This window comes from Acinonyx jubatus, chromosome D2 (assembly GCF_027475565.1).
Source record: "Acinonyx jubatus isolate Ajub_Pintada_27869175 chromosome D2, VMU_Ajub_asm_v1.0, whole genome shotgun sequence".
Lineage (NCBI taxonomy): Eukaryota > Metazoa > Chordata > Mammalia > Carnivora > Felidae > Acinonyx > Acinonyx jubatus.
Window position 1 is genome coordinate 53,885,191 of NC_069393.1, and position 22,213 is coordinate 53,907,403.

General features: G+C 40.5%; 1 protein-coding gene across 4 annotated transcripts; it reads left to right on the forward strand.

Moving 5' to 3' along the window:
- Nucleotides 1-765: 765 nt before the first annotated feature.
- CCNJ (cyclin J) lies at nt 766-20,021 on the forward strand. Of its 4 annotated transcripts, none has more exons than XM_027062717.2 (6): nt 766-979; nt 1,635-1,744; nt 6,757-6,967; nt 14,618-14,917; nt 15,005-15,164; nt 16,196-20,021. In XM_027062717.2, the coding sequence occupies exons 2-6, from the start codon at nt 1,676-1,678 to the stop codon at nt 16,605-16,607; spliced, it is 1,152 nt and encodes a 383-aa protein (XP_026918518.1). In that variant the 5' UTR covers nt 766-979; nt 1,635-1,675; the 3' UTR covers nt 16,608-20,021. The 4 variants fall into 4 exon arrangements, with proteins under 4 accessions (XP_026918518.1, XP_026918519.1, XP_053063278.1 ...); XM_027062718.2 differs by having other exon boundaries at nt 977-1,116; XM_053207303.1 differs by having other exon boundaries at nt 977-1,116; nt 15,038-15,164.
- The last annotated feature ends 2,192 nt before the right edge of the window (nt 20,022-22,213 follow it).

Sequence of the window (22,213 nt, forward strand, 5' to 3'; positions counted from 1 at the left end):
AAATACAATTGATTAGATTTCTGCGAATCATATTTCAGGTCCCACATCACCTTACTTGGTTTTGGAGTGTTTCCACAGTTTTGTAGTTTCCGGATTTAAGACCATAGATGATTATTTACGTCCATTTTCAATCTGACAAACTAGGTTACTGAAGGTAAGCTCAACTTTATTCAAAGCTGTCGGGAATCTCTAAAGCAAAGGAAATGAGGGGGGAAGGTCAATTAGGTTTCTGGAAGGAGTGGGTCTCGAGGTGGAACTTAAAGAGACAGCAGAATCTCACAGAGAAAACGCTTTAGGTGCTTCGGCAACGGCCAAAAACATTTACGGGGGGGGGGGGGGAGGGGGGGATTGGTAATGCCACTGAGCAGATCCTAGGATGTAAAACGGGGCTGTTATGATGTGAGATAAAACAGATTGAATCCACATTGCAATGAGTTTTAAAACGCCAAGCTGAAGCTTCCGAACTTTCCTCCGCGGGCATCGGGAGCCATCGAAGGTTCTTAGCAGGTGAGTGGCATGACCAAATTGACTACCGGAACGAGGATGAACTTTGTAATTTCTCCGGCGCCTTCTGCCCGCCGCTCGGGCGGGCCTCACGGTAGGTGGTGGTGGAGCTGCCGGGCAGCTCCAAGCACCGGGTCGCGCCGGGCCGGCGGGGGTTGACGCCGCCGGGTCCCGGTTGGGGCCTCCGAGCCGCAGCCAGACGCTGCACCTGGACCCGGCCCGGCCGCCGATTGGACGGCTCGGCGTGACCCGGCTGTATCGCGAGACGAGATTGGCAGCGGCGGGGCCGCATGTGCCCCCGCGCTGGCTTTGTACGCCGAGCCGCCTGCCGGTCCTTTAACAATGGGCGGCGCGAGCGCCCCGGCGCTGGGCCCGAGCTGAGGCCGGCGCTTTGCGGCCGACTGTCCGCATCATGAGCGGGGCCGGCGTCCCCCGCACGCCGGCGGGGCTGGGGCTGTGAGGGCCGCGGTTCCGGGTAAGGGAGGCTGCCGTGGGGACCGGCAGGCCTGTGCTGGGCGCGGGGCACCGGACCCGCCCGGCCCGGCCTTTTGTTCGCTTTTCTGGGGCCGCGCGATCCCGTGCGCTGCTCTGGACGAGGTGGAGGCGGCCTGGGTGCGTGCCGGGCGCGGCGGGGGCCGCGGGGAGGTCCCCCAGGGGGGAACGAGTGCCCGAGCGGCTGCCGCTGGGACCCGGGGCCGGGCGGGTATTCGTCTGCTGGTTTATCCGCGGGAGGTTTTCGCCTCAAGGGATCTTCGATTGGTGTCAGTCTCTCCGCTGCCCGGGGCCGGCGCGAGAATTCGAACCCGGGACGCGGGGAGCCCCCAGCCAGGCCTCCGCCTCCAGCTTCCCTTGCGCGCACCCCGGGCCGCGCCTTGGGAACTCCAAGTTGGTCCCCTCTGCCCGGCACCCAGGCCGGCAGTTCTCAGCGCGAGTCCGCTCCTCCTGACTGGGTAGCTCGGGCCTTACGCGCGGCGTCGGGGAATTGGTTTGGATCGGTGCTGGCTTTAGGTCGAGTCCGGTGAAGAGGAGCAGCCACCCAGGGTGGCTTGAGGTCACACCCCTCGGGGAGGGGGCGCTGAGGGTCGTGTGGAAGAAGCCGGCCTTGACCGCGTCTGGGGTGTGTCTTACAGACTGAAGTTGCCGCGTCTGGCCAGGCGCGTCGCCGGGTCCCATGGAGCTGGAGGGGCAGTGGTGGCGGGGACAGCTGGCCGCCGACATTCATCAAGCGCTTCGATACAAGGTAATTTCGGTGCCCGATTTTTCCATTCAGTGTTTTGTGCCAGTTAGTATAAATCGCGGCTCCCTGGGAAGTCCGGTCACTAGTTTCCAGACCAGAAAAGGCGAGTTTGCTTATTTGCTCGAGGTTAATTAACTCCTGGGTTTCTTCCCTGGGGTGTATCAGAAGAACCTGTAACTTAAGTGAGGGTGGAGCGTGGTATTTGGGAGAGGGAAAGTGAAACATGAATTTGATACTGTTTTTAAACAGATGTGTGTGCTGGCTTTTATTGGGCGGAGTAGCCCTCGTTTCTGTAGTTGCTGTTGCGTTCCGCTGTTAGGTCACATCTATACATAAATTCCCCAGCCTGTCCACTAACCTGCCTGCTATAAGACTTCGGACAAGTTACTTAATTTTCTCTTTCCCAATTTCCTCATCTGTAAAATGAATAATAATACAATGAGGCTTGTGGGGAGATTGTGAAGATTAAATGAGTTGTTATTGTGCATGTGCTTTACAACAGTGCTTCGGGCATAGTAAGCCCTAAGAAAGAGGTGACTGTTGTTATTTTTCCCTGAGACACCCCCCCCCCGCCCCCCCGCGACCCAGATTTGGGGGCTGTTCAAAATGCCTTAAGGTAGGAGTTAGCTGCTCCTTCCAGCTAACTAAAAGCAGAAAGTAGACTTTAATACATATTGGGGGGGGGGGGGGTTCGGTGCAATTTTCTGGCACAATGCAAAGTCTGTGTATTGTTCTTAACAATTTTGCTCTTATGTCACATCTCAGTTTAACGGGTCATCTCTGCCTCTTTGATAACCAGAAGAGAGACCACATCCAAAACTGTCCCTAACTTAACTCAGTTTCACCCTGGATGGAGAGGGCCGTTTATTATGTATAGAAAATGAGAAAGAAGCAAAACAACTGCCTCTTTAATAAAAGGGATACTATGGGGCACCTGGGTGGCTCAGTGGGTTAAGCCTCGGACTTTGGCCTCAGGTCATGATCTCACAGTTCACGGGTTCAAGCCCCGCCTCAGATTCTGTGCTGACAGCTCAGAGCCTGGAGCCGGTTTCACATTTTGTGTATCTCACTCTATCTGGCCCTCCCCCACTTGTGCATTCTTTCTCTCTCTCAAAAATAAATAAGCATTTAAAAAAATAAAAGGGTTACTGACTGTTGGAGTTAAAGTTCCTGGGATGATAATGAGCTTGTATCGTCAGTTTTTTTTTTTTTTTAAACCAGGTTAACTACATTAGAAAACCTAATTCCGACTTAAATTGTTACAACTGTACCTGTTTCTAAGGTTAGAGATTTTTTTTTTTTTTACGTTTATTCATTTCTGAGAGACAGACCGAGTACAAGTGGGGGAGGGGCAGAGAGGGAAGGAGAGACAGAATCCGAAGCAGGCTCCAGGCTCTGAGCTGTCAGCACAGAGCCTGACTCGGGGCTTGAACTCACCAACCGTCAGATCATGACCTGAGCCAAAACCAAAGAGATGCCTAACCAACTGAGCCACCTAGGCGCCCTTGGTCTTTTAGTTTTAAATGTTCTCCTTTTCTAAATGTCAGCCCTTTATCCCTCTGGTATGTGGTGAAATTAATTCTTTGATGTTAATGATACTTTTATTTTTTTAGTGACATAAAACTCAAAAGATTTTCCTTAAAAGATTTCCATGGTATGGAAATTATGTGTAATTTTAATCCGAGTGATGACATTGAGTTAATTTTGTCAGTTGAGGTTGGAAGTGGATTTTTTCCAGCACGTTTGTTAAATACTTTGTGTATTAGGCTCTAAGGAGGATCGAAGGAATAAGACACAAGCCTGTACTAAAATTGCTTATGAACTATCGAACTATTGGAGCGTGGGGCCTGAGGGAATGCCACTGAAAGTTACCTTGGGTCACCTGTGGCGTGCTACCCTGGGTTGTCTTATTTTATCTTTAAGCCCTGTGTAAGCCACAATTGACACAATAGTCACACTTTGTGAAAAATTTATTAATCAGTAAATATGTTTATTGGTAAAACTTGAATCTTGTGGAACTGGAGAGACCCCTGTTTGTAGTATACCGAAGTCAAGAAAAGTTAAAATGAACTTTTCTTATAAAAAAATTAATTCCAGATTATTAATTTAGTGATTTAGTTGGATAGTCATGCTTATTTATTTATTCAACATATATGAATACCTGCAATATACAAGGTACTATGCCAGGTGTTAGAATGGTAATAGTGGATGAGACAGACATGTCTCTGCCTGTGTGAGGTCTAATCTCAAATAACTCAGCATCTCAATTTAGCTCTTCTTTTGCACAATTGCCATTTAGACACAATGGAAGGAATTATCTGTTTAGATCCAAGGTGTGTGGAGTAATCGTTGCTTTGACCAGCAGCATTGCATCTACTAGGGAAGGGTAAAAATTACAGCAAATGGAAATTCCCTTCAACCCCAAATGCAGCTGTTCTGATTTTTTGTAAAATATAACTATTTTCTCCTCCACTTCCCCCAAAAAACCCTATAAAGCAGCTGTCTTCTTACACTTCTCGTATTGTTACCTTCTCATATTGTTATGCTATGTATACTAAAATCCTAGGATGGCTGGGAAGTATTTTCAGGAGTGTCTATGACAGATGGGAACAATGCTAGCTTGTGAAAAACACTCCAAAAATATCCCACAGAGTTGTATTTACAGTTGTGAGTACTGCTTCTATGCCTTTATTTCCATCTTGGCTGGACAGTAGCCCGTTCTGAGAAAGGGATGGCATTTAGGATGGTGAATGGACTAGTACTTGAGACTGGAGATGGAGACGACCTGCTCAGGTCTCTGTGCTTTGGTCCCGTGAGATCCTGAGAAGCAGACGGGAACAAGAGTGTAAAATTCTAGAGTATCAGGAATAGACATTATAAAAAAACTTGTAAGCTGAGAGAAGCATAGGTCATTTTTTCATGCTTACATAACTGTAGTATCTGGATGAAGAAAACTGAATCTGACAGCCATCTGGTAAGCACTTGTAGTTTACCATTTAAAATGATATAAAGAGAATGTATTAGACACACTCTTAAAAATCTGTTGGTCCTTGGTGTTCTTGCCTTTGTTTTATCCACATTTAATGAGTTAACATAGTGAAAAATAAACTCCACCAAATAAAGTGTTTTCCAGCTGTGTTTCCCAGTGAGTCTTTAAGACCTGTTCAAGCCTCTTTTAAAGAAAGCCTCCCCTGGCTTTGTTTTTTCCCAGCACTCCATCTCCTGAGCTGGGTTAGATCTTCTGTCTCTCTGTTCTGTAATAACTTGTGATTACTGTATTATATTCTAATCTTTGGTTTATTAGACTATAATATATATATATATTAATAGATTTCCTGATATCAAGCCATCTTTGCATTCCTGGAGTGTACTACAATTGATGATGATGTATTCTTTGGATATACTACTAAATTACATTGGCTAACATTTTGTCTAAAATTTTAGCTCTTATTGGTTAGGCAGACATGTAAGTTCCATTTTTGGTGTTTGTTTATTGTAAAGTTTTTACAACATAAAATTTTAACTATTTTTAAGTGGATAGTTCAGTGACATTAGGTATATTTACATTGTGTTACTTTTACCTCTACATCTGTAGAACTTTTTCATCTTAAACTAAAATGCATTTTATCAATTCATATACTGAAAGGTTGTTTGTTTCTACCTTTTGGCTTTTGTGAATAATGCTGCTAACAATAGAGAGGTACAAATATGTGAGTCCCTACTTTCAGTTCTTTTTGGTGTATACCTAAAAGTGGAATTGCTGGATCATATAATAATTCTGTGTTTAATTTTTTTGAGGAATTGTAATATCGTTATTCAGTGGCTGTACAATTTTATATTCCCACCATTCCAAATGGGTTCCAATTTCTCACATTCTTGTCACCACTTGTGTTCTGTTTTGGATTTTTTTGATAATAGCAATCCCAGTGGGTCTGAAGTGGTATCTCGTAATGGTTTTGATTTGCATTTCCCTAATGATTAATAATGTTGAGCATCTTTATATGTGTTTATTGGTCATTTACATATCTTTGGAGAAATGTTTATTAAACCTTCTGCCCATCTTTAAGCAAGTTCTTTGTTGTTGGATTGCATGTATAAAAGTTCTTTATATAATCTGCATATTAACCTTTTACCAGATATATGATTTGCAAATATTTTCTTCCATTCTGTGGATTGCCTGTTCACTCTGTTGAAAAGAGTGAACTTTGCACAAAATTTTTAAATTTTGATGAAGTTTAATTGATCTTTTTTTTTTTGCCTGTGCTTTTGAGGTCATATCTATGTAATTTCCTGCTATTGTGATACCTATTAGGTTTAATATTAATATTATGCTGATCTCATGAAATGAATTTAGAACCTTTTTATCTTTCTGCTTTCTGTATGTTCTGGAAATACTTTAATAGTACAGAAAATTTCTAATTTTCAAAAAATGGTTCATGTAATTCTGAGATTGAACAGCAATGATGGGAAAAATTTTAGGTATATGAAAAGGTAATGGCAAATGAGAGATAAAACTGCTCAAATGGAAACATGCTTAGAAGATCCTAGTGGATGAATACTAGTCTCTACCTTCCACGTCTCTGCAAGTGTAATAGTATTTGACCTACTAGGAGCATATTCACTACCTGTTACCTTCTACCCCAAAGCTTTGAGCCTCCTAAAGGGGGTGTATATGTGTGGTGTGATTGGGTTTTTGGTAGCAGTGTTTTTCTAAAAACACGTGGTAGGGAAAAAAGGATACAAAAATCTTGCTGGAATATATCCCTTCTATAATTAATGCATGAAACACCTATAACTTCTTACCTCACAGATGTTTAAAAATAAGAAGAAAAGTTTGGTTTTAAATTTTAAATGCCATTCATTATGGCATTAAACTTTTTCAAATTTGTGTTTCCTTCAAGTAGTGTTTTAGGCACTTATAACACTAATATATTGGGGGCAAAAGTTGTCTTTGCATCGTAGGGATACTACTCCTACAGGCCATGTTACACTAAATGTTGTTCTTCTTGATTTAGGAGCTGAAGTTGCCTTCCTACAAAGGCCAGTCCCCTCAACTAAGTCTCAGAAGGTATTTTGCTGACCTGATTGCCATTGTGAGCAATCGCTTCACTCTCTGCCCTTCTGCCCGACATCTGGCTGTCTATTTGCTGGACTTATTTATGGATCGGTATGACATCTCCATCCAGCAGCTGCATTTAGTTGCACTTTCCTGTCTGCTTCTAGCAAGTAAGTATGAACCTCATCTACATGACTAGAAGTTTCCATTGTTTGGAATAAAATAAATTCATATAGAGGTCAGTGAAACATCACCAAATTGCATTCATTCCAGTTTACTAATATCAGAAAGTTTATGTTGAAAGTGCTTCTTGGCATAATCATTCTTAACTAGACATTAAAAGACTAGCTCTGAAGTCTTTTAAAAACTTACATGCTTAAGCCCTACATCCTGAAGATTCTGATACAAATGTCTAGGTCACTCCAGATCTATTGACTTAGAATCTGTATCATGGGGCTTGAGTTCCAAAGCTGATTCTGATGTACCTTTCCATTTGAGATCCATTGCCTTAGGCTTTCAACCAGGAAAAACTGACCCACAGTAAATAGTTGGCATTGGGTAGAGACAGTTTTGGTTGTCGTCACAACCTGGGAGGGTGCTACTAGCCTCTAGTCTAAAGTAGAGGGCTCTAGTAAGTAGAGGGTGCTACTAAATATCTATGATGCACAAGGCAGCCCCCCCCCCCCACCTCCCCGTAAAGAATTTCTGGCCCCAAATGTCAGTGGAACTGAGGTTGAGAAACTCTGTCCAAAAGGTACTATAGTCTTGTGTTGTTAGAATACCTTCTACTGACTACATAATGAGTTGACTTAATGAACTGAAGGTTCACAGGCAGCTTCTACAAATGGGAAAGACTGTTTTTGCAATAGGCCTGGCTCAGTGGTGCCCTGCAGGGTAGACTCTGATAAATCCTGTTTGTTACCTGATGAAGAATGTACTGTTGGGTCTTTTGGTGGCTCTTTCTCTTAGTTTCTTCCTGTAATTCATTTCATTGTTAGTATCTTGACTGAAGAGAAAGAGGGTGAGTAAAGGAATTAAAATTGGGTTTTTCTTTTAGTAATGTAATTTACAGTAGAAATGTAATCCCCACTTCAGAGTACTTTGTAGTAATACCTACTGCCTTCATTTCTAACCCCCTCTTGAGGGTTTGGGATCTTATGTGGGTGCTGTCCTAGGAACATTCCCCCTACATGCTACCACCAGAGTTCTTTGTAGAACAGTTTTGTGCTTTGACTGAAAGTAAACCTAAAACCAAATGCAGGCCTTGTGATACCATTTCTGGCACTAATTTCTTCTCAGATTTTCATTTTCTTTTTCTTTTTCTATTTCTGTTCTTATTACTATTCCTTTGATCTGATAACCTCCTGTGTATTTCAGATTCTTTGTGGACCACACTGCATATAAATAAACACAGCCCCGGGGGTGACGGGTGATGTAGCACTCTTTGTGGGTTAAGGTAGAAACTCTTTAATGTAACACTTAGAACCTTGCATCTGGTCCCAGCCACCTTTCCAGTCTTATCTTCCCTCCCTGTTCCCATACACCTTGAGCCAAATTCTTACCAGAATACTATTTTCTGAAAATCTGTATTTCTCCTTTAATCTGTTGTCCTCTATGATCCAGACACATCACCTGCTCCTCTCCCCTCTATCCAGAATGCTGGAGAGGTAATACTTGTACGTTTATAATTAACCTTTAATTTAACCTTTAATTAAAGTTTCATTCTCATAAGCAATCTCATGTACAATTCTGTATGTGTTTCATCACTGGCTGTGAAGCCCTTTGTGCTTTCGTAGTTGGCATAGGATTAGAAAAACTCACACTTGATACATTGGATGTGTGAGGATTCACAAATGGAATGGCTTCTTATCCTACAAAATGTTAGTTTATAATAGGATCAGTTTATAATAGACACTGGAAATCACATATGCAAGTTAGGTTATTTTTAAAACTTAGGATCGTTCATGAAAAATGATATTGCCTGTTGTGGCCATCACTGCTTTTACCACTACCAAACCTCATCTTGCTTTATGCCTGAGATTCTTAAAAGTGCAGTGGAAACCAAGTAGGAGATTATTCCTGGTGAACTGACTTACATTTGTGACTTACTTGACTTTATTTAGTGGTAACTTATCAAATGAATTAGGAGTTACTCAACTAGATATTCTTTTTTTTTTTTTTAATTTTTTTTTTTTTAACTTTTATTTATTTTTGAGACAGAGAGAGACAGAGCATGAATGGGGGAGGGGCAGAGAGAGGGAGACACAGAATCAGAAGCAGGCTCCAGGCTCTGAGCTGTCAGCCCAGAGCCTGACACGGGGCTCGAACTCACGGACCGCGAGATCGTGACCTGAGCCGAAGTCGGACGCTTAACCGACTGAGCCACCCAGGCGCCCCTCAACTAGATATTCTTAAACTACATGTTATTGCTAAAGTTTCCTGGGGATTCTAGTTGAATAATCTAAGATTTCTGGCCACCATGCAGTGTTTAGCATTGGTGCCAAGTTCTTGAAATTTCTACAATTTGGGGAAAAGATACTTTATTTGTGCACCATCTTAGGTTGATTGAAATGGAGCTTTTAATTGTTCTTGTTTTTTTAATTATCTCTTACTGTTTAAGATTATGATCAACTTATTGAAGATGATTTTTGCACATTTTCAAGGAACTAGGCTTTAGGATTTGTATTCCTGTGGCTTAAATATGAATTGTTGATCAGCTATTGCTGAGCGTCAGATACCTCCTCCCTTTGTTCTGCTGGCATCCCCTAACCTCTCTTTGCCAAAAGAGAGGAATTGTTTTTACATTGTTCCTTTTCCACTGGATAGTGAAGAGAGTGAGATAGGTATCCCCCAGGGTCTCAGCCCCTCCAAGTAGGCAGTGGTCAAGAGTTTAAGCTGTTGGCTGTATCCTTGGGTCAGGAATCAAAGAGACCCTTAGTAGTCTGTCTCTACTCTGTAGGTTTGCTGCTACAAAAGTACTTAGGATGCGTATAAACTGGTAGCCTATTTTTAGTATCTGGTGTCTGTTTTTAACTTGTGGAGTACATTCTAGTGTTTCTTAACATTCTTACACTTTTCTTATCTTTGGCAGCTCTCCAGTTAGGTTTCATAAACTTTATTTAAGTCCTGCCTCTCTCCTCCCAGAGTGATTGAACTCTGTATGCTCGCCTTCCCCATCTGCTCCCTGCTTTAGGGTGAGCAGCCTGTTGCGTAAAAGTGGAGAACAGCTTGCAGCTGACAGGACTGGGGGACGGTGGATTCTGCTTATTAAATAGGATGGGAGGCTGTCAGTAGTTTGGCCAAAGATGGAGCACAGCTTGTGAGTTCCAGGTAATATCTGTACCCAGCTGCCTGTATGTCTGCACTGTTGGAGCTGGGAAGAAAGGTCCGACAGGCTGTCTCTGATGAAAGAGCGAGCCGTATGGTGTTTTAGAGTAGGGATTACGGTGGTGAATTTCCTAGGTTTGAATCTGTTGTCAGCAATATGCATTTCAACAACCCTTAAGTCTGAAGTTACTTGTCTGTAGAATGAAAATAAAGACACTTAACTGACAGAGTTGTTGTGAGGATCAAGTAGGGTAAGATGTTTAAAAACACATAGGAAATTGAAACATAAATGTTAGCATCATAATGATTAATTCTTCTATAAACTCTTCTATAATCTTTAGTCTGACTCCCTAGCTCTAAAGATTCTGGCTCTTTCCAGAAAAGTCTGTGCTTCATCCTGGGAAATTCTTAAATTCTAACTCTTTGTCTTGTATACCCTGGCTTCCCTTGGCTTCTGTGATCAGCATTGAACTTGTAGAGAGCACGGAAGCAGTCTTGGATATGAGGCTTTTGATACTTTGGTCAAGGTCTTGTGTAACTAAGAAATGATCTCAAAATCAGGATGAAGCCAAAAGTAAGATAGGCTATTAGTAGTGAAAATCTGTGACAAATGCTTATTTCTCCTTGCTTACCAGTAATGGGTTGATAAAACTTTTAATTGGTTATCTGAAAAGTGAAAATTTTACTTCCTAGTTGACTTGATTTACATCTTTTTAATGCAAATAGTTAAATATGAATAGAACCTTTTTTTAAATATGAATAGAACTTTTTCCCTCCTATGAATTGCCTCTTCCTGTTCCTTACTTGGTTTTTCTCTTAGATTGGTAGTCTAACAAATTTGTGAAAATTCTTAGTATGTATCAAAGATGACTTTTTTCCTGCTCAATAATAAAAGAATCGAAATGTCTATTGGCAGAGTATACAGTGACATAGGATCCTGGCTCCTTCTGCCATATACCTACCATTCACTGCTGGCTTTGAAAATGTGCTGGTTTCCATAGCTGATCTGAGCATTTCCTATAAAGGAAAGAAAGTCCGATGTTTTGTTTCTGTGGCGTCTAATTCTTTATTTTCTGGGAAGCAGATGTGAATTTCCTGTGCCCTTATTTCCTGTTTGGGGCCTTTATCAATATAATCACATGGCTTCTGGTATTTCCTTTCAATTGAAGAAACTGATCTTTGTGATCTGTATGTGGTATTGCAGATAAGTAGATTTAAAATACCCATGCACATAGCTTTGAGCACAACAAAAATGATGGTTATGAATGCAGGTACTCACTGACGCTGTCACACATTTTTAAGTCTTTTAGTATCTATGTATCGGAGTATATCACTATATATAATGAAAAAGTTCCAAAAAACTTAAGCCTGAATAAAATCCCAAGTATAGTCATTATGCAGTACACAGGTTGTTTTTAACTTTGCAAGTCAAGGTACAAAAGGCTTTCTTTTTACACTTGTAACCGCCAACTACTGTATAAATACAGAAACCCCATAGATTTTTAATAATACAGAATTCTGTCTATTTTGATAGTTGTTGTCCCCATATAACCTAGTGCAATACTTTGATCTAGAAGTACAGATTTGGGAATTCAAACATAAGTCTTCCTTTTGGCTTCCATTTTTGGTTTGGTTCAGCTTACTTGACCTTGAATGAATCAGCCAACCTCATTGCCTTCGTTTTTTGAACTTTGAAATTGGTTTTATACAATTTTGTTTTCAGTGTTGAAAGTTTCAAAGAAATAATATGAAACATTCTTGATCCTTGAATTAAACAGTGAGTTATAGTGTATTAATTTCTTCAAAGGAACTTCAAGCATGATGTAAATAAACACATTAATTTTTATGATATTCCTTTGAAGTACACTGAGGGTGTTGCTGTTGCTACACAAATGGCAGGGTACTTTGAAAACCTTAATGATTCATCCAGAGGGATTGAACTAAATTCCTGGGACACTCTCCACTCTGACAGTGGAGAACAGTGGGTTCCTTTCCCGTATCTTTATGCAGTGATGATGCTGGATGACCAGCTTGTAAAGATCACTTTAGTGCTCTCAGCCCTACTGAGTATATCATTGGAAACACTTGTGAAATTCATCTGTATGTGATTTGAATTGGGAGGGGCTATCTAGATTCTTTCAGAGTCTGAATTGTACATGGTTTTTTGATCACCTCCTACCTGTAGCAATATATAGTTAAGAGTAATTTAGATCTAAAGATGCTCAAAATTTCTGAGGCAGGAGAAAAATTCTCTTTGGACTTCACCTCTTCATTAAGTCATGAGCTTTGACTCACCTGGCATAAGAGACAAAACCTACCCCAGGTCCCCTCCCCCTTAAGCCAGACCCAAGGTAGCCAGCAGTACTTTTTCCCCAGCCCTGGGCGGACAGACTTGAATAGCACCACTGACTCCAGTCTGCTGAACATCTGGGCTGGTGACCATTACCATTTGTTGTAGCACCTCCAACACGTGATATAAACCCATCCTTTCTTGGAAAAGAAACTTCACAGGGAAGCTTGTGTGGTTTCTGTTGCTTTGACAATCTTTCTGGCTCTTCTCCAAAACATGTTTTTAAATGGATAAAATAAAATTACAAGATTTCCAAAGATATCAAATATGTTGAAATAGTTCTCAAATGGGGCGCCTGGGTGGTGCAGTCGGTTAAGCGTCCGACTTCAGCCAGGTCACGATCTCACGGTCCGTGAGTTCAAGCCCCGCGTCAGGATCTGGGCTGATGGCTCAGAGCCTGGAGCCTGTTTGCGATTCTGTGTCTCCCTCTCTCTCTGCCCCTCCCCCGTTCATGCTCTGTCTCTCTCTGTCCCAAAAATAAATAAACGTTGAAAAAAAAGTTAAAAAAAAAAAATAGTTCTCAAAATAGTAAAACAAAAAATTTTATATAGTAATATGTAACATAGTCTAACAACTATAATTTTTAACAAGTATAAAAGCTTTTGTGAGAAATCTATATGATAGATTGTATTGCATACAATACAATTAGAAATAATTGCAATATTATATGACTGTTTTAATGTAAAATAGAACATAATAGTAGAAGGTAGAAGGCTTTAGTTAATAATTTCCTGTCTTCTGTGGACCACCATGGAACAAACCCAGAGAGATTTGAAGACAATTCTTTGGTTCTAATGCTGCATCTTGAAAACCATACTGGTACTGGATAGTTTGAATTTTTTCCAGCCATAAGTTCTAGAGATACCTAAAATGAATGATTTATATACAGTAAATTAAAGTGTAAGATGGTACATTAATAATCTGTAGAAACATTATTCTGGGGCTGGAGAGGGAATTCTATTCCTCAGCTGCACATTTAGATGAGTATTTCCTGAAAAGAAGTTTATGCCTTAGAATAATAAAGTACAGCCATCAGAATGTCTACTCCTACTTTGTAAGGGGATACAAAAGTAAATATAAAGTATTCTCCTGTTCCTTTTTTGGTAAGAGACTTACCTAGGTTTTGTTTGAATTCAGAAGAGGAGGCTTTTCAGTGTAATGAGAATGCTTCTTAGATATTCACCCAGTTTTTTCTCCCACTGTCTCTCTGGAATTGAGATTGTGCTGAAAATAAGCCAGAATGAAACACTTGAAGTTTTTTTTTTTTTAATTTTTTTTTTTTTAACATTTATTTATTTTTGAGACAGAGAGAGACAGAGCATGAATGGGGGAGGGTCAGAGAGAGAGAGACACACACAGAATCTGAAACAGGCTCCAGGCTCTGAGCTGTCAGCACAGAGCCCGATGCGAGGCTTGAACTCACAGACCACAAGATCATGACCTGAGCTGAAGTCGGACGCTTAACCGACTGAGCCACCCAGGCTCCCCACTTGAAGTTTTTATGTATTTATTTTTGAGAGAGAGATGGAGAGAGCAGGGGAGGGACAGAGAGAGGCTCCCAAGCAGGCTCCACCTGTCGGCACAGGGCCCAATGTGGGGCTTGATTTCACAAACTGTGATATCATGACCTGAGCTGAAACCAAGAGCTGGACACTTAACCGACTCAGCCACCCAGGTGCCCCTGAAGCTTAGCTATTTTGATTTCAGATAACTCTGTGACATGAAATTCTTTAAACTTTCTTCTATTCTAAAATAAAAGCCTGTTCTCCCACTGACCACTGCTGTTCCCCCCTTGCCAAAAGAAGTTTCCTGGAAAAGATTGTGCTGGTGATTTGAGAGTTATTTTTTCATTGGCACATATGACTATTTTCATTATACAGTATGACATAGATCAGGATGTTTACATGTTCCATTTTTTGTTTAGAGGCGGGTAGGGAGTAAGGGATGGAGGCACCAGGAGAGAATACTGCAAAATATGAGAACCAGAGTTCTGGCACACTTGTTTCTGCCCAAGAGAGGAGAAAGAATGTCTTTGGATCTAAGTCTTTGCAGTAAGACAGCAAATCCCATTGAAGTGACCAGACCTATAATGATCACTTGTATAACATTTTGTCTGTCTACCCCTCCCCCCTTTTCTTATAAGGTAAATTCGAAGAAAAAGAAGATAGTGTGCCTAAGCTGGAACAGCTCAACAGCCTGGGTTGTATGACTAACATGAATCTAGTATTAACAAAGCAAAATTTGCTACATATGGAACTGTTATTATTAGAAACCTTTCAGTGGAACCTCTGCCTTCCAACAGCTGCCCATTTCATTGAGTATTATCTCTCTGAAGCAGTACACGAAACAGATCTTCATGATGGCTGGCCAATGATTTGCTTGGAAAAAACTAAACTCTACATGGCCAAGTATGCAGATTACTTCCTGGAAGTATCTTTGCAAGGTGAGTCATTGTGGACGCCAGTAAGTGACTTGTGAGCTTGTAACTTGTGTATTCTGTTGCTTAAGTTCATTTTTGATGTCTCCACAGATTATGCCTTTCTAAATTATGCACCTTCTTTAGTAGCTGCTGCGTGTGTGGCTTCTTCAAGGATTATACTTCGTCTTTCTCCAACGTGGCCTACAAGATTGCATCGTCTTACTGCTTACTCCTGGGATTTTTTAGTGCAGTGCATTGAACGGCTATTGATGTAAGCCTCCTTACCTCGTGTTTGTGATTTCTCAATACTTTTCTTCATGTACAAGGCCATAAAAAGAACTTCCTTTTTTTTAAATGTTTATTTTTGACAGAAAGACGGAGTGTGAGCGGGGGAGGGGCAGAGAGAGAGGGAGACACAGAATCCCAAGCTGGCTCCATGCTCTGAGCTGTCGGCACAGAGCCCAACGTGGCGCTCAAACCCACAAACCACAAGATCATGACCTGAGCCAAAATCAGACGTTTAACTGACTGAGCCCCCCAGGTGTCCCTCTGAAAAGAACTTCTTAAAAGCACAGAGCTTTTAGGATTTTGGCTCTGACAGTTACTAGCTGCCATGAGCAAGCCATTTTATGATTAGTACTTGGCAGAAAGCTGTACTTTAGCTGTTTTCCAGTGAGAGGCTGTCATTGCTGTCATGATTTGGGGTACATGATAAGGAAAGGAGCTGCTCTTACGTGAGCTCACAACTCCTCAGTCCAGGCAAATCTTGCCCTTTTGCCCACTTCCACATCTTGAAATTGTAGGGCCACCAGATGTCACCAAAGTGGCAGCCACGTTTAAGTGCTTATTGTGGAAATATTTCCCAAGCTGGAAATAGGCCTCAGAGCTACCAGCAGCCAATTCCCAAGGTTTGTGTCAAAGGAAGGAGCTTTTAGAAGGATAAGAGTAAAATCTCACTGTTGTTAAAATTATGGTTACAGTGACTGCTACCTGGGCAGTGGGGCAGTCCATGGAGTCAACTGTTGAAGAATTGAAGTAACATTATAATTTTTTTTTTCAGTGTTTGTTTGTTTTTGAGAGAGAGACAGAGCATGAGCCAGGGAAGGGGCAGAGAGAGAGGGAGACACGGAATCCAAAGCAAGCTCCAGGCCCCGAGCTGCCAGTGCAGAGCCCAATGGGGGCTTAAACTCAATGACTGCAAAATCATGACCTGAGCCGAAGTCGGATGCTTAACCGACTGAGCCACTCAGGCGCCCCGAATTGGAAGTAGTATTATTGACATTTTTCTTTCTCTCTACGCAGCGCTCATGATAATGATGTGAAAGAGGCAAACAAACAGAGAGGACAGGCAGGATCCCAGCCAGCACAGCTGAGTGTGTTCCAGTCAGCTTCTCAGCCCTCGCGGCCAGTTCACTTTCAGCAGCCTCAGTATCTCCATCAGACGCATCAGACCTCACTGCAGTATCGCCATCCTGTAGCGGAACAACCAAGCTGTCAGCAGATTGTATCCACCACACACACCTCATCTTACACACTACAGACGTGTCCTGCTGGCTTCCAAACTAGTGTTCAGGGCCTTGGGCATGTGCAGACTGGTGTTGGGATGTCACTGGCAATACCAGTAGAAGTTAAGCCCTGTCTGAATGTTTCTTATAACCGGAGTTATCAGATAAATGAACATTACCCTTGCATTACTCCATGCTTTGAAAGGTGATTTTATGTGAAGGTAATACCTGACCCAGACTGTTTGTGACTTGAAGCTCTGGGGCAAGCTTTTTGTAAACTTCTCTTCAAAAGGAAAGGGATCCAGATTGCATCAGAACTCTTCAGATACCAGCATCTGCTAGGAAGACTGAAAATCCCTTTCAGTGCGCCACGAACACCTGGGAGGACCGAACAAACACCGCAAACACTTTAACAGTATGTATATCAAATCCTGTTAAAACACATCCCTATAATGACAAAAATTTTCAAGCCCTGGCTGATGGTCCAAATATTTCAAAAATATTCACTACAACAAAATTTGGACAGACTCCAAATCGCCATTTTGAGATTGGCCTGCGGTGGGCTCTGGGCCCAGTGTTGGCTTATATGTCAGAGACTAATGTTTATCTGTGGACTTGCCAAACGGTCTTTTTATGAAGGAAAGTTACAGTATTAATTTTTGAAGAAGTCCTTTTTTTTTTTTTCCTGCAGTTTTGAGTTCCATTTTTGATCCACAAATGAATTTTTTACTAAGTTTAAACTCATGAATTGCTATTCTATACCAATCTGCAGTAAAAGAAAAAAAATTTTTTTAGATGATTCTATATAACTTCCTATCACAATATAAGTATCTGGATTCATGTACTAAGATTAAGGATGGATTAGATCTCTTAAAATCATGGTCATAAGTTTTTCTTATTTTTTCCCCCTAAGTGATCAACCTCATATCTTTAGAATTAAAACACATTTAACTCAGGGAATTTGTACTACTTGGAAACACTTGACTGTAATGCAACATGTTTTGGGAATGTTACAGTATGAACTACCTTTATAACATAGGTTAAAATACTCTTGCTAGGATGTGTTTTCAAATGAGAACATAATTGTAGCTTAGAATGAATGAAGTGGTTCCTATCATTCATGATACATACAGAGGTTTTGCATTTCTCGGTGCAATCAATGATTTATACTCAGAATTGATGTTACTCTAGAGGTTTTTTCAAGGGAAGGCTTGGCTGTAAACTGTCAGTACTAGAATGAAGTCCTGTAGGTTTATTTTGAAATGGAATGTGGCCAGGGTAGTTCTCAGGTTGTGCTAGAGCAGCACTTTGTTACGTGGAAGACAAGTTTTATAAGCAGCCTTTCAATCCAGCCAGTCAGTGTAAGCAGGCAAAGGAACTGATGACTAAATTTCAGTAGCCACTTTCATTACATCAGCCCCAGAGCTGCCCTGGGACATTTCACTGTATTGGTCATGAGTGAAAACAGCAATAATAAGTCATTACAGCAAGGGCAATTTGGGGAAAAGAATTCAGAGGGAATAAAACGTAAAAAGAAAGAAAGCATTGTAATAACTGAAACTGTATACATTGTGCTCTTATCTGTGGGAGAACAGAGATTTGGTGGAGGGAAGCTTTCTGATTTAAAAATTAGTAAGGTGTGTCTTTTTGTTGTGTGTGTGTGTGTGCGTGCGTGCGTGCGTGTTTTTAAAGATAGCACTTGAATAGAAGGGAAATTGCATGGCAGGTATGTGACTGCCACAATATGCATTGAAGACAATATTATAAATGTGTTGTGGGTATGCAGCAGGAGTCTCAGTAATCAAGCCAATGGCTTTTGTTAGGAAAGGAAGGGACTCAACGCAGTAGTGGACTGATCCAGATGGCTCCAGTGGATAAATGTGGGTGGGTGGCTTCTGCCAGCATGAATTCTTAGAGAATGTCCTTTCCTTAAAAGAATGGTAACTTGTATAATAGAGTACATAGGGCATGATGTGAATTTATTAGTCTGGTAGATTAAAAACCACTCAGGTAGGAACACTCACTCATGGCAGTTTTGAAGCATGAAAATTGTTTTCTGAAAGTATCATCACTTTTCCTCTAGAAGGCTGCTAATTGGATTTTGGTAGTTCTTACCTCAAGAGAGCTTGAATTATTTGGGGGAAAGTGGGTTCAAAAGAGAATATATCTTTCACATTCAGAACCCAGCACCTGGAGTCCGATTTTCAGTATTTTAACTACCTCAATAATGCTATGAATGTAAGATACTGGGATAGAGATCCCAACTTGAAACAACAGCCGGTGCCTATGGTAATTTAATGTCTTGTCAAATGCTTTTATTGATTGGTTTAAATGTCATTCTTGTTATAGAAGAATATGCCTTTTTAAAAAACTTATAACACTTTCCCAGTTTATATTTAAAAAAACTAAACACTGGATTAATTTGGGGGGGGGTAGAATAAAATAATTAATTGGTTACTATTGCTGCATACCCAGGATGGGGTGGGTGGGGTGATTGGAGAATCAGAACTATTTTTAAAACATTAGGTTTCAATATAAATACAACTCACAACTGCTAGCCTTGGGGGACGGGGGTGGGGGGAGTTGTGTGGGTTTTGTTTTGTTTAATTTATTGGTTAGTCTTTAAAGTAGGTCTTTTTTCTTTCTTTTTTTTTTTTTTTTTTTGAGATTACTGGACCATCATTAAATGTGTACTGTGAAGAGATTAATGATATGTATAAAGGGCTTTACCAAAGTCCACTAAATAAACACTACTCAAGTACAGACTGCAAACCAAAATGTATCTGTGTTGTGACATTAATTGCAAATAGCGAGTATGGTGCTAAATTCTACACCAATGGAATTAGATGAGTGCTATGCACTTAATTTTAAAATAAATCTAGTTTTCAGTAAAATGGCTTTAGTGTTTTGTTTTAAATATAAATTTGATATATATTTGTAGTTTCAGTGAACCATGTCATCGTATTAGTCAGACTTGGAATCCTAATTATATTTACTAAAAGCCATCCAGATGTAGAGTATAACCAAAGTGGTAGGAAACGTTTGTGTAGTAATTATGTATTCCATACTGAGCCTCAAAGCCCACAAAAGTATATCGCACACAGCTTTTGGACTTTTGAGCTTAAAATCAGTTAGTGTATTAACAATCGCAGCTTCTAATTTATTAAACAACACATACTTCAGAAAATTTGAAATCTGATCTCAGAAAAGTAGGGACACAAAACAGTCAAGGGTGTGAGAGGGAGCAGGGTCAACAGTGAGTGGTAGTGGTCTGTTCACCTAAATATATCTTTTGTCACTTAATTAAACTTAAAACTCAGGTAGAAATTGTTTTGAAGAGTAAAATTTTAACAGGTTTGTATGTGTGGATTAAGAATTTCCACTCCTAGGGGCTCCTGGGTGGCTCAGTCAGTTGAGCATCTGACTTCAAGTTGGGTCATGATCTCACGGTCTGTGAGTTCAAGCCCCGCATTGGGCTCTGTGCTGACAGCTCGGAGCCTGGAGCCTGCTTCGGATTCTGTGTCTCCCTCTCTCTCTGCCCCTCCTCTGGTCGCACCCTGTCTCTCTCAAAAATAAACATTAAAAAAATGAGAGGAGTATATATTATTTATTTCCCCACTGCTGTTAAGAACAAAAGATTGTAAAAACCTAAATGTCCATCAATAGGGGACTTTGTTTTACTATTACAGTGACATGTAAAAAGAACAAAGTATTACTATAAGCTGATATGGGCAATCTCCACGATATATCAAAGCAAAGGTAATGCTACCATTATGCTAATACTTACAGAGTAAGTAAGAAATAAGTAAGGCTTTTTTGTCTATTGATGTTCGTGGTCATTTGTGGTTTTCTCATCGGTCAATATGGAAAACTTGGAAAATAAAAAATATAAAGCAAAATGGCATAATTTCTCTTGGCACTTTTCCTATATGTATACATATATATACATATATATTTACATAATTGGCATGTTGAATATGTAACTTTGTACTCCACAATATATCAACAACATTTTTCATGAAATTAAAATACATCCAAATTAAAGTATATATGTTAGAAGGGTTGTTAGTATTCAATTATATGAATACAATATATTTTAACCATTTTCCAATGTTTTGAAATGATTAATAAACTAATGAACATGTATTTTACCACTTTCCCAACAATGACCAGGGTGTGTGGGTTATAAGGCTTAAGAGTGTATCTCAGAGACCAAAGATCTAGATTGCTCTCCCAGGAATATTCTTTCTCTTGTATGAAAGCAACGAAGAATATAACAGAAAGAACCAAATATTTGCATAACCATTCACATGATTTCTGCAGTACCTTTTCCTCTAAAGCCCATCCACTAGGGATCAAGGAGTGTACTTATGACCAGAAAGCAACAGGTGTTATGAGTAGAGGTACCCCAATATCCAAACTGTTTCAAGTACAATTCGTGTAAAAGGACATAATTACATTAATTGTATTACATTAATGTATTATACTTAAGTAATGTCTATATCAGTGTATGCATTTATTATATTTTTAATGTTTATATTATATTATATTTTTGAGAGACAGAGCGTGAGCAGGGAAGGGGCAGAGAGAGAGAGAGACACAGAACTCAAAGCCAGCTCCAGGCTAGACGCCGGCAGCACAGAACCTGACGCGAGGCTTGAATTCACAAACTGAGATCATGACCTGAGCTGAAGTCAGATGCCTAACTGACTGAGCCACCCAGGAGCCCCTCAATGTATGCATTTAGAGTTCACAGAGCTTCCTTAGTTTCACTTGAAAATTTTTAAGAAATGTAAAGGGAACTACTAGCTTTATGCTATAGATGATGAAAACGAAAGCCCAAAGATTTTGATTGTTCAAAGTCACAACAGATTAAAGCCCAGGTATGTCATCTCTTGTGCTTCTAGGAATTTTGACAATCTTCATATTGGCTACAATCTGAAAGGAAGGGGGAAAAAAGGATGAGATTTTTTATTTTCTGTATGTTGTTCAATTCCTCCTAGTTGTACAATGTTTAATGTTGAAACATGGAAAGTCACTGAATCCAATTTTTTTTTCTTCTTTTTTAAATTTTATTTTTTTAATTTACATCCAAATTCGCATATAGTACAACAATGATTTCAGTAGATTTCTTAGTGCCCCTTACCCATTTAGCCCATCCCCCCTCCCACAACCCCTCCTGAACCCTCTGTTCTCCATATTTATGAGTCTCTTCTGTTTTGTCCCCCTCCCTGTTTTTATATTTTTGTTTCCCTTCCCTTATGTTCATCTGTTTTCTCTCTTAAATCCTATGAGTGAAGTCATATTTGTCTTTCTCTGACTAATTTCATTTAGCATAATACCCTCTAGTTCCATCCACATAGATGCAAATGGCAAGATTTCATTCATTTTGATTGCCGAGTAATACTCCATTGTATATATATACCACTTCTTCTTTATCCATTCATCCGTCGATGGTCATTTGGGCTCTTTCCATACTTTGGCTATTGTTGATAGTGCTGCTATAAACATGGGGGTGCATGTGTCCATTTGAAACAGCACACCTGTATCCCTTGGATAAATAACCTAGTAGTGCAATTGCTGGGTCGTAGGGTAGTTCTATTTTTAGTTATTTGAGGAACCTCCATACTGTTTTCCAGAGTGGCTGCACCAGCTTGCATTCCCACTAACAATGCAAAAGAAATCCTCTTTCTCTGCATCCTTGCCAACATCTGTTGTTGCCTGAGTTGTTAATGTTAGCCATTCTGACTGGTGTAAGGTGGTATCTCATTGTGGTTTTGATTTGTATTTCCCTGATGATGGGTGAGTGATGTTG